General features: G+C 36.3%; 1 protein-coding gene and 1 pseudogene across 9 annotated transcripts in view; both read left to right on the forward strand.

Annotated features, from left to right (window-relative positions):
* Gon4l (gon-4 like) overlaps nucleotides 1-17820 on the forward strand; it is an 81280-nt gene that overhangs the window by 42187 nt on the left and 21273 nt on the right. For all 9 annotated transcript variants that reach the window (XM_071618351.1, XM_071618356.1, XM_071618358.1 and 6 more), the window contains 5 exons: nucleotides 1965-2005; nucleotides 12394-12497; nucleotides 14604-14802; nucleotides 15501-15587; nucleotides 16682-16853. In XM_071618351.1, coding sequence (XP_071474452.1) covers nucleotides 1965-2005; nucleotides 12394-12497; nucleotides 14604-14802; nucleotides 15501-15587; nucleotides 16682-16853 — 603 coding nt within the window. The remainder of the gene's footprint in view (nucleotides 1-1964; nucleotides 2006-12393; nucleotides 12498-14603; nucleotides 14803-15500; nucleotides 15588-16681; nucleotides 16854-17820) is intronic.
* LOC139707331 (acidic leucine-rich nuclear phosphoprotein 32 family member E pseudogene) lies at nucleotides 2037-3729 on the forward strand (annotated as a pseudogene).

Genomic DNA, 17820 nt, shown 5'->3' on the forward strand with positions numbered 1-17820 from the left:
TTTGTGTAACTCATATTCCTATCAGGACATAGAATCATCACTGTAGAAAGTTCCCTCATGCCCCTTCCAAGTCAGTCATTCCCCCCCTCCCCCGCCTCCCCCGCTTTCTGTTTTTTTTTTTAATCACAAATAAGAATTGCCTATTTCAGAACTTCATATAAATGAAATCAGATTATTTGTGCTCTAGGTGTGAGGCTTCTTTTACTTAGTATATTTTTAAGAATCCTTCATAACATATGTCATTAGTTTGTCCCCTTTTACTGAATTTCATGTATATATACAACAGTTTACAGAATTTTACAGAATTTCATGTATATATACAACAGTTTATCTACTTTTGTGTTACTGGGCATGTGGATTCTTTTCAGTTTTTGGCTATCATTAATATATTCTGCTCAACTTTCTTGTGTTGGTTTCTGTGCTTATATGTTTAATTTCTCCTGAGTCAACTCTTTAGATGAGGAATCAGTAAATCCTTGATAGTTATATAACTTAGTTTTATAAGAAATTTCCAGATCATTTTCCAAAGCAGTTTTCCATTTTATATTATTATTAGAGTTCTAATTGTTCCACATCCTCACCAAGGTGTTTTTTTCAATTTTTTTTTAACTTTTAAAATGAATTTTAGCTTTTGTTACTTACTATTAAACATTTTTTTAAAAAAATAAACATTTGGATTTTAACCTTTTCTTTTTTTCCAATCCTAGGAATCAAACCCAGGACCTCATACATGCTAGGGAAGTGCTATACCACAGAACTATATCCCTAGCAGTTTTACACTTTCTTATGCTCTCTGAAGAAGGACTTTTATAGTTCAGAGTCCTCTAGATGTGATCTAAGGCTCTGCTGTAGTTAGTGATATGCCTGTCTTCTTGCATATGAGCATCATTTTGGTGCAACTGTATCATACTGACCTTGAAGTAAACTGAAACTTTTAGGTCTTTTTCAGACTAATTGTTTTTAAACCATGTCAACTTTTTATGTACTTAAGAAACTGACTTTTTAAAATCCTAAATGTAGGACTTTAAATTTATCCCCACCCATTCTATTTAGGTGATTTGAGAATACTGATTTTTAAATCTGTGATTAGTTGGATTGGCATTTCCTTCTAGCTTCCTGTTATCTACAGATTTAATAAGAGTTTTTTCTGAATCTTCTAAATCATTGATGTAGTTGCTGAATGGTTTAGATTCAAAGATGCATCAATTTTGTGACACACTTTTGGAGACTTATGTCTGTCTCTCTCTTTTTTTTTTTTTTTTGCATTATTGGGGATTGAACCCAGGAACACTCTGCCACTGAGCTGTATTCCCAGTCATATTTATTTACCTTTCTATCTATGTATTTAATTTTTTTGTAGTTGTATATGGACAGCATACATTTTTTTGTTTATTTTTATGTGGTGCTAAGGATCGAAACCATTGCCTCACACTTGCTAGACAAGTACTCTGCTACTGAGCTATAGCCCCAGCCTTTATTTATTTTTGATTTTGAGACAGAGTCTCACCAGGTTGTCCAGACTGTCCTTAAACTTGTGATCTTCGTGCCTCAATTTCCCCAGTATCCTGGATTATAGGTATTCTGGGATTACAGGTATATATACCGGGCCCTGTAAGACTTGCTTCTTGAATCCAGTCAGTGCTGTATAATTAAACAGGCCAACCAACTATGAATGTATCTAATTGTAAAATCATTCAGGTCAGATTTTCTGATGTCTTCTCACTAAAATTTAAGCTTCATGAAAGGAGAACTTTCTCTTTCATTCTCTTCTGTATCCCAGATACCTTGAACGGGTAGTATAGTTGTTGTTCCATAAGTGTTTTTGATTTGAATAAATGAAGGATAGAGATGAGGATTTTGTTAGATGCTTTGTGGGAAACAGCATCCATTGTCTCCATAGATATTCCCTTACTGCAAAATGAAAATAATTTCTGCCAACAACCTACTTTTTGGCTTTTTCACAGAAAAGGAAGTGAATGAACTGATGGAAGAACTGTTTGAAACTGTGAGTAATGATCCTTGAGTGAGAACATGGGATGGCAAAAGTAGATTCTTGGGAATGTAGAGTAGGGGGTTGGTTGGCACTGCCCTGTCTTGGAGGCTCAGCCATTGAAGGGGAAGGAATGTCTAGTGTGTGTGTGCATGCATGCATGTGTATATAAGGAGGCGTGGGCCGCTGGAGTCCCAACTCCTTGGCTCCATATGCTAATTCTTTTCTTTGTCCCCCACACCTATCTGGGGGTAGTGTGTGTTTATATTTGTTTTTTTTTTCATTGATTTCCAAATGTTTTAAAATTTTAGGGTTGGGGGATAGTGGGAGTGGCAGGAATGGGGAAAGGAGGAGAGTAGCAAGGATTAAAGAACAAAGTGTGGAGGAGGTGGTGGAGTTAGTTCTTGATAATTACCTGTGTGTCAGTGGGGAAATTGAGGGCCTGAATGACACTTTTAAAGAACTAGATTTTTTGAGTATAGCCAACATGAAATTAAGTTCTCTGGCCCAACTTATCAGCTTATCTAAACTTTGAAAGTTGGAACTTATTGACAATTTAATTTCTGGAGGCTTGGAAGTCCTGGCAGAACCATGTCCAAATCTTATCTACCTCAGTCTGAATGGAAATAAAATCAAACATCTCAATATAGTAGAAGCTCTGCAAAACATTAAAAATTTGAAGAGTTTTGACTTGTTTAACCTTGAGATCACAAACCTAGAAAATTATAGAGAAAGTATTTTTGAACTGCTGCAATAAGTTACATGCTCAGATAGAGTTGGTCAGGAGGGTGACAAAGGACCAGACTCAGAAGAGGAAGATGAATAGGATGGAGATGAAGAAGATGAAGCTGGTTCATCTGAAGAGTATGAGAAAGAAGAGGAAGATAAGGAGGAGGATGAAGATGTAGCAGAGCCAGAATTGGGAGAGAGAGAAGAGGAAGTGAACTTATTATATTTAATGAAGGAATTCAGGATGGAGATGCTGATGATTATTTTGAAGAAGGAGAAGAAGAAGAAGAGGAAGAAGGTCTTTTGGGGAAGAAGAAGAAATGAGATATTAAAGATAATAGATAGGGAACTGGAGTTGTAGCTCAGTAGTAGAGCGCTTGCCTAACATGAGGCACTGGGTTTGATCCTCAGCACCACATAAAACTAACTAAATAAAATAAAGGTATGTGTCCATCTACAACTAAAAACAACAATAAAAAAAAAAAAAAGAAAAAAAGACGGCTGGGGATGAGGCTCAAGCGATAGCATGCTTGCCTGGCATGCGCGGGGCGCTGGGTTCGATCCTCAGCACCACATAAAAATAAAATAAAGATGTTGTGTCCACTGAAAACTAAAAAATAAATATTAAAAAATTCTCTCTTTAAAAAAAAAAAAAAGGAAAAGAAAAGATGATGGACAGGAAAAGGTAACTAAATCATTCTAAGACCAAATTCCCTAATGTTTCTGGGTGTGCAACATAGTGGTTACATCTTTATTTTTTCACGTACAACAGCTATTCCTATAGAAGATAATGTGTAATTTGTTATAGAAAAAGTGTGATTTTACTATTTTTGCTTATCATTCCAAGATTCACTAGTCTGTATGTAGAGAAAAATTTTTCATCAATCCTTTTCTCATTAAGAAATTCTTCGGGGCTGGGATTGTGGCTCAGTGGTAGAGCACTTGCCTAGCACGTGCGAGGCCCTGGGTTCGTTCCTCAGCACCACATAAAAATAAATAAATAAAGTAAAGGTATTGTGTCCAACTACAACTAAAAAATAAATATTAAAAAAAAAATTCTTGGGTTGGGGCTATAGAGCACTTTCCTAACATGTGAGGCACTGGGTTTGATTCTCAGCACTGCATATAAATAAGTAAAATAAAGGTGCATTGACAACTAAAAAAAAAGTATTTAAAAGATTATACAAGAACTCTAGGACCACATTAAGAGACCAAATTTAAGAATGATTGGAATTGAAGATGGTTGTAAGATGCAGGCCAATGGAATGGATAACCTCTTTAGGGAAATAATAGGAAATTTTTTAAACCTTAAGAATGAGATGGACATCCAGATACAGGAGGCATTAACCCCCATATAGACAAGTTTAAAAAAAAGAACCTCTCCATGACATATAACATATAGAAATAAGGACAGATTTTTAAAAGCCTTAAGAGAAAAACATCAGGTATCATTTAGACATAAGCCAATCAGAATTACTTCAGATTTCAGCTCAAAATCTAAAACCTTGAAGAGCTTGGAATGACGTTACAAGTCCTGAGGGGGTTATGGTGGGGGGAATGGAATAACTGTCAACCAAGTTTCCTATAGCTAGCAAAGCTATCCTTCAAAATTGTAAAAGATCCAGCCATGGTGGTGCATACTTATAATCCCTTCCACTAGGGTGGCTAAGACAAGAGGACCATGAGTTCAAGATTAGCCTAAGCAACTTAGTGAGACCCGGTCTCAAAGGAAAAATACAAGGGATTGGGGATTTGGCTCTGTTGTTAAGCACCCCTGAATACAATCCCCGGTACCAAAATAATAATAATAAATCAAAAATAAATAAAAGCCTTCCAAAATAAGCAGAAACTACTAGGCCAGTACTACAGAACTTAAGAAAAACTTAAGGATTGGAAGACTCAGTGATAGAATGCTTGCCTAGCACATGTGAGGTGCTGGGTTCGATCTTTAGTACCACATAAAAAAAAAATTGATAAATAAAAAAAGGTATTGTGTCCATCTATAACTAAAAAAATGTTAAAAAAAATAGTCAATGCAGAAGAAATAAAAATAAACCTAGAACTCACAAAAGAAGAAATTGCATTTCAAGAGTAACTAAGCAAATGAGAAACAGGACCAAATTAAACATTATCAATAAATCAAAAAGTCAGGAATTAATAAACTTCTCTATATAATACTATTGAATGTAAATGGTCTCACTCTCCAATTAAATGACATGGGCTGTCAGAATGGATTAAAAAATAAGATCCCCGCCAGGCACAGTAGTGTATACCTGTAATCCCAGTAACTTGGGAGGCTGAGGCAGAAGGATCATGAGTTCAAAGCCAGCCTCAGCAACTTATTGAGGCCCTAAGCAACCCAGCGAGACCTTGTCTCCAAATATAATATAAAAAAGGGCTAGGGATGTGGCTCAGTGGTTAAGTGCTCCTGGGTTCAATCCTCAGTACCAAAAACAAAACAAAAGACCCAACTATATATTGTTTGCAAGAGATTCACCTTACAGGCAAAAACAGCCACAGGCTGAAAGTGAAAGGATGGAAATTGATTTTCCATGTGAATGGAGCCCCAGCATAAGCAGGAATAGCTATTCATATCTGATAAGGCAGACTTCAAACCAAAATTAATCAGAAGAGACAAAGAGGGTCACTTTATACTGGCAAAGGGAATAATAAAATATGATATAACAATAACAATAAAGGGGCAACTAATTGCAAAAAAGAGACACTACTCAAATTGAAGTGTCAGACCCCAGTATAATAATACTGGATGATTTCAATACTGGGTGATACCTTTCTCACCATTAGATAGGTCTTCCAGATATAAACTCAGTAAAGACTCTGGACCTGAAAAATGGTATTAATCAAATGGACTTAACAGATACCTATAGAATGTTTTATCAACAACAACTGAGTACTCTTTCTTCTTAGCAGCTCATGGAACCTTCTCCAAAATAGACCACAATATTCTGGATCACAAAGCAACTCTTAGCAAATCCAAAAAAATTGATATAATTTCTTGTATGTTATCAGATCATAATAGAATGAAATTGAAAATCAATATGACAAAACATGACAAACTATGTAAATACATGGAGATTGAACAGTACATTTTTGAATGATGAATGGGTAGTAGAAGAAATTGGGGGGGGGATTAAAAAATTCTTAGACTCAAATGAAAACAGTGATACAATATACAAGAATGTCTGGGACACTATGAAGACAATTCCAAGAGGAAACTTCATAACTGAGTGCCTACATGAGAAAGTCAGAATGATCCTAAGTGCAACATACCTAGTGTTGCTTATCAAGGTCCTTGGGGGGGAGAAAAATTCAAAACCAGTAGAAAAAAGGAAATATTAAGATCAGAGCTGAAATCAATGAAAATTGAGAATAAAAAAACAAAGTATCATGAAACAATTGGTTCTTTTAAAAAATAAGCATGATTGATAAGCCCCTTAGCTTTACTGACCAAAATAAGAGAGAAGATCTGCTGGGTTTAGTGGTGCATGCCAGTAATCCCAGCGATCAGGAGGGTGAGGCAGGAGAATCATAAGGAAGGCCAACCTCAGCAACTTAGTGAGGCCCTACGCAACTTAGCGAGATCTTGTACAAAGAAAATAAGAAGGCCTGGGAACGTGTTCAGTGTTAAAGCACTCCTGGGTTTAATCCTTAGTACTATAGAGAGAGGAAGCGGGGAGGGAAAAGAGGAGGAGGAGCCAAATTAATAAAATTAGAGATGAAAAAGTAGAAATCACCACAGACATCACAGATCATTAGGGACTATGTTGAATACAAATCTAGACATATACCATCTGCCAGAATTCAATCTAGAAGATAGAAAACATAGGGAGACTGGTGACTTAACGAGATAGGAGCAGTAATAACAAGACTTCCAACAAAGAAAAGCCCAGGACCAGATGGATTCTTGGTTGAATCTTACCAGACTTTGAAAAGACCTAATGCCAATACTCCTCAAATTATTCCATGAAATAGAAAGGAATGTAACACCTCCAAATTCATTATATGAAGCTAGTATCACACTGATACCAAAACTAAACCAAGGATACATCAAAGAAAGAAAACTATAGAATAATATCCATGACAAACTTAGATGTAAAATTTTTTTAATATTAGCAAATTGTGTTCAACAACATATCAAAAAGATTGTGTATCATGACCAAGTAGGCTTTATCCTAGACATGCAAGGATGGTTTAACATATGCAAATCAGTAAATGTAATTCACCACCGCAATAGAGAAAAATCACTTAGTAAAAATGGTCATCTCCATAGATGGAGAGAAGGCCTTTGACAAAATTCAACACCCGTTCATGATTAAACAACAACAACAACAAAACACTGAAGAAACTAGGAATATAAGGAACTAACCTCAACATCACAAAGCCATATATGAAAAACCCAAAGTCAATCTCATAGTAAAGGGAGAAAAACTGAAAGCATTTCCTTTAAAATCTGGCACAAGACCAAATGTCCACTCTCACCACTCCTATTTAGTATAGTGTTTGAAATTCTAACCATAGCAATTATGCAAGAGAAGGAAATAAAAGGGACAAAAATAATAAATAATAAAGGAAGAAGTCAAATTATCAGTGTTTGCACATGATATGGTACTATATTTAGAAGATCCAAAAAAACACCAAAAGACTACTAAAGCTAATAAACAAATTCTGCAAAGTAGCAGATTACAAAATCAACATACAAAAATCAATAACTTTCCTATATAACAATGAATCTGCTGAAAAAGAAATCAAGAAAACCGTTCGATTTATAGTAGCCTCAAATTCAATACAACAACAGCGACAGAAAAGCTTTGAATAAATCTAACCAATGAGGTGAAAGATCTCTACAATGAAAACTATTGAACATTGAAGAAAGGAAGACCTCAGAAGATGGAAAGACCTCCCATGTTCATGGATAGGCAGAATAAATTGTTAAAAATGGCCATACTGTCAAAAGAAGTATATATTTTCAATGCTGTCCCCATCAAAATACCCATGGTGTTCTTCATAGAACTAGGAAAAACAGTCCTAAAATTTATTTGGAAATATAAAAGGCCCAGGATCCAGGATAGCCAAAGCAACTAGAGCCAAAAAAGCAATGATGGGGGTATCACGATACCTGACTTACCATAATATGAAAATACAGTAGTCTTGTAAAGAAGTAGATTGTTTTCTTAGAGGTGATCCAGGGATCTTTAGTTTGAAGGCATTGGCTTTTTTTTATGGTTAAGTGTATTTGAGTGGTACCCCCCACCCTTCTACACAAATTTAGTTAGAAAATAGATGTAGAATAATAAAGGTTCTATTCAGCAATAGAGTTTGTGGATTTGGGAGGAGGTTCTAGTCAGTAATATAGTTCATGGATTTTTTTTTTTTGGTGGTGCTGGAGATTGAATAGTTCATGGATTTTGCAATGATTGATAAGATTTTTTTTTAAAGAAAAATTGCTTATATTAAGTGCAGAGACAGGCAGGTGTGCCCTTTCTTCAGGTTGCAAATCATAACATGCCGATGGTTGTTTATTTCGTTTGTTTTGGGTCTGCATTTTTCTCCTCTTAACAATTTTTTTATGATCACCTTCCCTTCTTTTTTTTTTTTTTTGAATATTTTTTTTAGTTGTAGATGGACACAATACCTTTATTTTATTTCTTTTTATGTGGTGCTGAGGAATGAACCCTGCACCTCACATGTGCAAGTGCTCTTCCACTGAGGCACAACCCCAGCCCAGTCACCTTAAAACCTTCTTGATTCATTCTCCTTTCTCTGTACCAAAAGAATGTTAGGCACTTATGGATACCCAGACAACCTTTAGTCTTATGCCTCTACCACTTTTTCAGACCTGTTTGGGTTTTAAATAAAGTGGAAGAAATTGACAATTTTCTGAGATAATGAATATTGCTATAGGTACAATTTTATGTAGCAAGCTCTCCTTACTGTAAATCTTTTATTTTTTTTTTTTATTTTTAAGTTGTAGATGGACACAATATCTTTATTTATTTATTTATCTTTATGTGGTGCTGAGGATTGAACCCAGGGCCTCATACATGCTCTACCAGTGGGCCACAACTCCGCCCTGTAAATCTTTCTTTCTTTTTTTTTTTTAATATTTATTTTTCAGCTTTCGGTGGACACAATATCTTTATTTTATGTGGTGCTGAGGATTGAACCCAGTGCCCCGCGCATGCCAGGCGAGCGCGTTACCACTTGAGCCACATCCACAGCCCTGTAAATCTTTCTTGACTGACAACATGTAAGACTGAATTAGTAGGAAGAAGAAAAGCAGGGGAGGCTTTGGAAGCAGCAGCAGTATTTCTCAATAGTCAGAATGATTGCCTGTTGATAATTAATGAGATGTTCAAATCATAAATCATATATATATATATATATATAAAAAATTTATTTATTTATTTATTTATTTTGTACAAGGGATTGAAATCAGGGGCACTTAACCACTGAGACATATTCTTAGCCTTTTTTTAAATTTTAGACAAGGTCTTGCTAAGTTACTTAGCACCTCACCAAGTTGTTGAGGCTGGCTTTGAACACAGGATCTTCCTGCCTCAGCCTTACAAGCTGCTGGCATTACAGCCATGCATTACCACATCTGGCTTCAAATCATATTTTTAAGTTGGCTTCACCAATGATATGGATACGAACCCTGCACAATACTTATAATTTCTGAATAGAACCATTAGTTATTATTATTATTGTTTTAAAGCATTACCAGATACAGCATTTAATTGGAATATAATAGATGTTAGAAAACTATTTGGGGCTAAATATTAAAATTCAGATATATTTTAAGCAAATGTCCATTAAAAATAGAAGAAAATATTTGGCCTAAGGGTAAGTGTATGCTTCCTTACATGGCTACTATAAAATATAATGAATAGGGGCTAGGGCTGTAGCTAAGTGGTAAAATGCTTGCCTAGCATGCATGAGGTACTAGGTTCGATCCCCAGCACCACATAAAAAATAAAATAAAGGTATTTTGTCCATTTACAACTAAAAAAACATTTAAAAAAATAAAATATAATGAGTAGATAAGTACTTTTCCCTTCTTGTCATGCCAGCTCCATGTTTAAGATAAGTGCTTACTCTTGACTATCTAAAGTTTTTTCTCTTTAAATATTTGTAAGTTTCTTTAAAATATGTTTTTTAGTTGTAGATGGACACGATTTATTATATTTAATTAATTTATTAAATATTTTTTTAGTTGTGGACACAATACCTTTTTATTTTATATATGTGGTGCTGAACATCGAACCCAGGGCCTCACACATGCGAGATGAGTGCTCTACCACTGAGCCCCAGCCCCTTATTTATTTATTTATATGTGGTGCTAAGAATTGAACCCAGTGCCTCACACATGCCAGACAAGTGCACTATCACTGAGTCACAACCCCAGCCCAAGTATTTATAAGTTTTTAAAAAGTTAGTGCCAGGCAGGGTGGCACATGCCTGTAGTTCCAGTGACTCAGGAAGCTGAAGCAGGAAGATCGCGAGCAACTTAGTGAGGCCCTGAGCAACTTAGTGAGACCCTGTATCAAACAACAACAAACTGTGAGTGTAGTTCAGTGGCACAGAATCCTTGGCTTCCATACCCAGTACCGAAAAAAAAAAGGCAAATTATTTGAAGTTATAATTCTGTACTGGAACATATTTAAAATACTTAGTATGGTACTGCTGCTGCTTATTTTTTAGTTTAAAATGTAGGGTTTGGTATTTTAAAATAAAATTTATTATATTATTTGTGGAGAAACTAAAACAATTGTACAATTGACTGAAGGAAGACATTTGGAATAAATTTTATGGAAGGATTGGAAACTACAAAAAGCTAACATTTTGCTCCTAATTTTAACAATTGAAATGCCCTGTTTTTTTTTTTTTTTGTTGTTGTTGTTGTTTGTTTGTTTTTTAATTTTTTGGGGGGTGTAGGTGGACACAATACCTTTATTTTATTTATTTTTATGTGGTGCTGAGGATCGAATCCAGTGCCCTGCATGTGCTAGGCGAGCGCTCTACAACTGAGCCACAACCCCAGCCCCCAAATGCCCTGTTTTAATCTCAAAGATTCTCATTACATGCTGTGCCATATTATAAAATACCTATTTATTTATTTTTGTACCGGGATTGAACTCAGGGCACTCAGCCACTGAGCCACATCCCAGCCCTGTTTTGTATTTTATTTAGAGACAGGGTCTCACTGAGTTGCCTAGTACCTTACCATCGCTGAGGGTGACATTGAACTCGAAGTCCTCCTGTCTCAGCCTCCTGAGCTGCTGGGATTACAAGCATCTGCCACTGCACTGGCTAAAATACTTATTTTAAAATGAAATGTATATATTGATTTTTTTAACAAACATCCTATTCCACATATACAGCCTATTTAGTTTTGTGGGTGGTGTTTTCTTTTTCTTCCATATTTTTTTATTGGTGCATTATAGTTGTACATAATGATGGGGATTTGTCATTATGTCTTTGCACATGTACACAATTTAACAATAGAGTTTGGCCAGTATCACTCCTCCTTCCCTGTGGTCGGTATTTTCATGTAAATGACTAGTGGTCCCATTTTAATGCTCTTCATATTGCAGTATGGATGTGGTATGTAAAGCTCCTTAAGAATCTCCCTTTTAGGGCTGGGGTTGTGGCTCACTTGTAGAGTGCTTACCTAGCACACGTGAGGCACTGGGTTTGATCCCAGAACCTCATTAAAAACACACACACACACACACACACACACACACACACACAAAACAAAACAAAACCCCACAAAACTAAAATAAAGGTATTGTGTCCATCTACAACTAAAATTTTTTAAAAAAGAATCTCCCTTTTAAAACTTCAAAGTTAATACTTTTGTGCAACTGTGTTTTTGAATAAACCCATGACTGTTAAAAACAAAAAAACAGTATTCCTGATCATTCTTTTATTGTTTCTGACTCTGCCTTGTTTTTTTCTGTGACTGCTATAATTTAAAGTCTTTGAAACTGAATTGCTTCAAATAAATTGAAAATTTGTTATAATGGGGGAAAAAAGAAAAAGAAAGGAAAGTAGATTCTCTAGCAAGCTTTGACCTTTGGTCTATGGAATTCTTTCTCCAAAAGGTGGTCTGCCTGAGTAATTCCCCTGTTAGTCCATCCAGAAATAAATACTGTGGTGAGAACATTTTACTAACTAGGAAATTCTTGATTTTTCATGTGTAGTTTATTCCTAGTGAGATTTTCCTTACAAATTTTTGATGTCCTCCCCAACTATCATTTTGTGTTCCCTTAAAGATTATAGTTTAAATACTCGAGCACAAATACATAACCTTTTCATAAATTTGTCTCATGAAAGATATTTCTGTGTAAAAGATTGATGATTCTGAGTTACATATTTGCTAGTCTTTCTTATGCCCTTGAGGTTTGTAGGACCCCTGTGTGTCAGGGTTGAGACAGACTATTCTCCTGAGGCAGCTGACAACACATCTGTTTTCTTGAGAAAGCTGATTTTACCCACCTCTGTGACTGTATCCCAATGTCTTTTCCTCCACCTTTGGTCATTCTTATCTTGGTTGATCTTTCTTATTAATTTTCACTTAATCATGTAACTGCTGGAGTGACTTAAATAGGCCCATTTCCCAGGAAAACTTAATTTTTCTTTGCCCATAGTTTCAAGATGAGATGGGATTCTCCAACATGGAAGATGATGGCCCAGAGGAGGAAGAACGAGTGGCTGAGTCTCGTCCTAACTTCAATACCCCTCAAGCCCTACGGTAGGCTAGCCAAGGACCTTGAGGCTTAAGAGTGGAGAAAAAGTCTATTTCTGAAAAAGTTTTTAGAAAGTTATAATTAACAGTTTCCCCATCTTCAACTACCACATGTTACTTTTATAAGCACGCAGAGTCCTGTGGGAAATTAGGTGTGAAGTAAAAAGTCTCCTTGTTATGGGGCAGTGCAGCTACAGTGCAAGCTGTATCTGTTTGGGAAGGGAGAGAAAACAGTAGCTGGCATTCAGAGCAACCTTTCCAGGTGAGTGGTACTGGAGAGGTGTGAAGGACTCTGTGTGGCCAGCCACAGAAATTATCCTAAATTATAATATTCAGTGTGTCCCTTTTGTTTTCTTTATTTGCCATTAATATCTAGTAGATGTTATTAAAAATTATTAGTCACTTACACATTGATTGAGCAAACCATGAAGCACCTGCAATAATGTCCTAGGAGCCTGAAACACATGTATTGACCTTTTCACAGGAAGTTGGTGTTTCTTTTTTCTTTTCAGAACAGAGGTGCTTTTAAACTTTGAAGCAGGGTATCTTTAAGTTGCTTGAGGGTCTTGCTAAGTTGCCGAGCCTGGTCTTGCACTTGCCAGTCGTCCTCCCTCAGCCTCCTGGGTCTCTGGGATTGTAGGCATGTGCTATTGCGCCCAGTGAAGTTGGCATTCTTAAACCCAGAAAATAATTTTGTAATAGTTTTGAATCTATACTTTAATCTATTGTTATCCATTGTGAGTAGCAGCATACAATTATTAGGTGGATGGCTAAAGGCTAGGATGCAGTGTGTACCATGGGTGGAGCACAGCAAAAGCTAGCAGACCTCTCATTTGTCCAGTGTTGGTTTGTTTTTTGGTACCAGGGATTGAACTCAGGGGCACTTGACCACTTAGGCACATCCCCAGCCCTATTTTGTATTTTATTTAGAGACGGGATCTCACTGAGTTGCTTAGTGCCTTCCCATTGCTGAGGCTGGCTTTGAACTCAGGATCCTCCTTTGTCAGCCTCCCAAGCCCTGGGATTATAGGCATGCACTACTGTGCCAGCTGTCCTGTGTTTTTTTGTTTTTTTTTTTTTTAATTTATTATTTTTTAAAAAAAATTTTGGTTGTTGTAAATGGACAGATCACCTTTATTTTATTTGTATGTGATGCTAAGGATGGAACCCAGAGCCTTACACGTGATAGGCAAGCGCTCTGCCACTGAGGTATAGACCCAGCCCTTTAATTTATTTTTCAGTTGTAATGGACACAATATCTTTATTTATTTTTATGTGGTGCTGAGGATTGAACCCACTGCCTCATATGTGTGAAGCAGGTTCTCTACCTCTGAGTTATAGCCCCAGCCCCTGTCCTGTGGTTTCACTTAACAATATTACCTTAGTAAAAAGCCTGGGATTCCTCTGAAAGCTACGCCTTCATAAACATTTCAGTTTAGTGGAAGAGACAAGATATAGTAATCAGTATATAAAATCATATGTTTTAATAATATTCTTTCTACTTTATTCAAGAAGGGCTTTGACTTTTTAAGAAGGGAAGGCTAGGAAGCCTTATGGAGAGGTACATGGGAGAAGTTAGACCTAAGATGGGAGTAGTAGGTAAATTAGAGAACAAATGCTGTTCATTTGGAAGATTCTGTATCACTGTTAGAACAAGTCACAGAGTAATATGGATGTGTCAGTATAATGCAAGAATAATGAGTGACCACAGCCTCTTTGCTGTTTTGTTGTTCCTATTTTTCTTTCCTTGCTTGTTTAATTTCCTCTCTATTTGTATACTACTTAGAGGAGTAATTGTAGAAAAATATGATGGGGACACAATTCATAATCATTTTATTTATTTAGAAAGTTTTATACAAGTGGGTGCTGGAGATCAAACCCAGAGCTTCAACCATGCTAGGCAAGCTGTCTGTCACCGAGCTGTATTCCCAGCCCCAGAATCATCTTACTGAATCTGTGTAACAGTATTGGGAGTTTGATGTCTAAAATGGGATTTGAGGATTAGCAGTAAGTAGACATTTTCCAGGTTATTTTAGCATACTATTAGGAGGAACTGAATGTGTTGATGACCTAGAGAAATATTTAAATAAATCATCTCCCTTTTGGGGATAGTTTTGAGGAACCACTGGCCAACCTGCTAAATGAACAACATCGGACAGTGAAGGAGCTACTTGAACAACTGAAGATGAAGAAATCTTCAGCCAAACAGCAACAGGAGGTGGAGAGGCTTAAGCCTCAGAGTGAGAAAGTTCATCAGACTCTGATTCTAGACTCTGCACAAAGGAAGAGACTCCAACAGCAGATGCAGCAGGTAACACTCTTCTTGGTCATGTGATTTTTGGATTATCTCATGGTCTGACACTGAAGCCCCAAATAAGCAACATTGTAAAAGTCAGAGATGGCCATCTTACTACCCATTGAAACTGGGGAGCATCTCATCTTCACATCACTTAGGATTTTGGAGAGATCCTCATGTTCATTCCTAGATGGCTCAGGCAAGAATGAACATAAGGATCCTGATAGTATTCAGAACTGGAGATTGGGCTGGGGATGTGGCTCAAGCGGTAGCGCGCTCGCCTGGCATGCGTGCGGCCCGGGTTCGATCCTCAGCACCACATACAAACAAAGATGTTGTGCCCGCCGATAACTAAAAAATAAATACTAAAAATTAAAAAAAAAAAAAAAAAAGTTAAAAAAAAAAACAGAACTGGAGATTACAAAGAATCTTTAACCCATTCTGAAATTTAATAGCCTTCAATATCAGACATTGTTTTTTCTTCTTCTTTCTGATCTCAGTCCCTCTGGTTTGAGGTTAAATTTTCTCTGGTTCTATCATTTTGCTCAAGGGAATATGTCTGAGAAATTCATGCCAAGATCCTGCATTGTTCTTCATATTTTCTCCAGAAAGCAAAATATGTGTGATAAATTTGCAACATCTTGGTAAGGTCTCCTTGTGTACCTGAAATGGTAACATAACATGTCAATGTTTTATTTTCTTTCCCTCCCCAGCATGTTCAGCTTTTGACCCAAATCCACCTTCTCGCTATCTCCAACCCCAACCTCAGTTTGGAGGCCAGTACCACCAGGATATTTCTTGTAAGGTTCCAGATATTTCTAACTCTAAAGACTTGAGTGTAAAATTAGCTTGGCAAGTCATTTCTCATGTTATTCACTGATTATAATCTACATTTGTTCTTCTTTTCTGCATGTCTTTGGTTGCTATTCCTACTCTGTCCTGCAGCTTCCTATTTGCTTACAGAACATAAGCCATTGATTCCAGGGAAATGATAGATGTGTATTCAATTTCCTTATCTTTGGATTTATCCTGACTTCTTATTTATTTAGGTACTGATATATTTATAGATGTTGAAATAATCGTTCATTTGTTAGACTCAATATCAGTGCTTTATGTATAGAATTAATTTTGCGTGATACTTTAAAGTATTCTGGAGAAATTTTCTGTAATTTTGGATAGATAATGATGATATTCTCTGCTCCTTGGATAAACCTCTTTGGGATTTGAGTAGTGTATTTGCTAGTGCTCCAAGGTCCCTTGGTGGTCCAGCAGGGTGTATTCACCTCTGTGTTCAGAAGATCATGAGGAGAATTTTTTTTTTTTTAGGTGATACTCAGAGAAACCAAAAGATTTAAAAAAATAAATAAAAATAATGACCTTTAATTTTAAGAGTCTTAATTCTACCTTGGTAATTAGACCATACATTGACAAGTCTGCTGAACATCTAATCTGAGAATAAAACATGAACAAATCAAGTATTTGTTACACAATCCCTTAATATCTGAGAACTCAGCAAAAGAGAAGTCTTTTGGCACATGCCTGTCATCCCAGTGGCTTGGGAGGCTTAGGCTGGAGGATTGTGAGTTCAAAGCTGGCCTCAGCAATTTAGCAAGGTCCTAATCAATTAAGACTCTGACTCTAAATTAAAAACGAAAAACGGGTGGGATGGCCTGGGGATGTGGCTCAGTGGTTAAGTGCCCTTGGTTTCAATCCCAGGTACCAAAAGAAAAAAGAGAGAATTCTTCATGGAACAATATTAATTATGAAAGAGTTTATAATTTCTACCTGTTTTTATTCTGAAGTAGGAGGGACAGTTTATCATTCAAAGGCCAAGGGCTGCTGGTATTAATTGTCAGGAATTTCTTATGTTCTTCTTTATGTTCTGTTTTCCTAGAAAGAGCTGGGAACCTTTGCTCAAAGCTCCATTGCCCTGCATCATCAGTTCAACCCCAAGTTTCAGACCTTGTTTCAACCCTGTAACTTAATGGGAGCTATGCAGCTCATTGAAGACTTCAACACACATGTCAGCATTGACTGGAGCCCTCGTAAAACTGTCAAGAAGACTGGTAGGGGACAAATATGTCAACTTCAAGTTTTTATTTGCAACAAAAGATGGGAGCCTTAAATAATTTCCTAGGGATAATTTCCTAGGAGGGAGGACACAGAATACATATAATTTCTTTCTTTTCTCTTTTATCCTTCCTTTGCACTCTATCTGTATTGTAGAGTTACATAAGATTTGTGCTTTGATAAGGCATGGAGTCAGTGGACAGAATACGAGTAGAGATGTGGGACTCTGCTAATAAGTGGACTTGAATTATATGTAGGTATTAGTTATCCTGTCTAGAAAATTGGGGTCTGGTAAAGATGTAAGTCAAGTGGTGAAATTTGTCCATGTTAAGATTTTTATTTTCTTCCTCATAAGACCATATTATTTTATTTCCCATAATGATTATAGAGAGAAGGTAATATCCTCATTTTGAATGAAATGCTGATAGGGCAGTTAGATTCCCAAGTTAGAGATGTTATACATTTGCCATGTTCAATATTTTGAAGAAATTTTCAGGTTTAGTTTCTATCTTGTGTAGGTTTAAAATTTTTTAAGAAAATATTTTCTTTGTTCCCTAACACCAAATATTTGCTTCTTATTTGTTTTCTGATTTAGCAAATTATTTGTGTGTTGTTGTGGATTTGGGGTTGTGTATGGATTTGATTTTAAATCCCTATCTTGCTGGGTGTGGTGGCACATACCTGTAATCCCAGTGACTTGGAAGGCTGAAGCAGGAGAACTCCAAGTTCAAGGCCTGGTTAAGGAATTTAGTGAGACACTGTCTCAAAAAAAAATGAAAATAAAATAAATATATCCATGAGTTTTATAGTAACTGAATATAGTTCAATTTAAATATGGCACTGATGCCATCCTGCTTTCATAGCTGTATTTTGGTAATGAAAACTTGACTAAATACCAAACATAGTAATAATTTTTACACCTAGTGTTCTATGTTTTTATTGGTGATTTAAAAATAACAGTTT

The sequence above is a fragment of the Marmota flaviventris genome, chromosome 10, assembly GCF_047511675.1.
Source record: "Marmota flaviventris isolate mMarFla1 chromosome 10, mMarFla1.hap1, whole genome shotgun sequence".
Classification (NCBI taxonomy): Eukaryota; Metazoa; Chordata; class Mammalia; order Rodentia; family Sciuridae; genus Marmota; species Marmota flaviventris.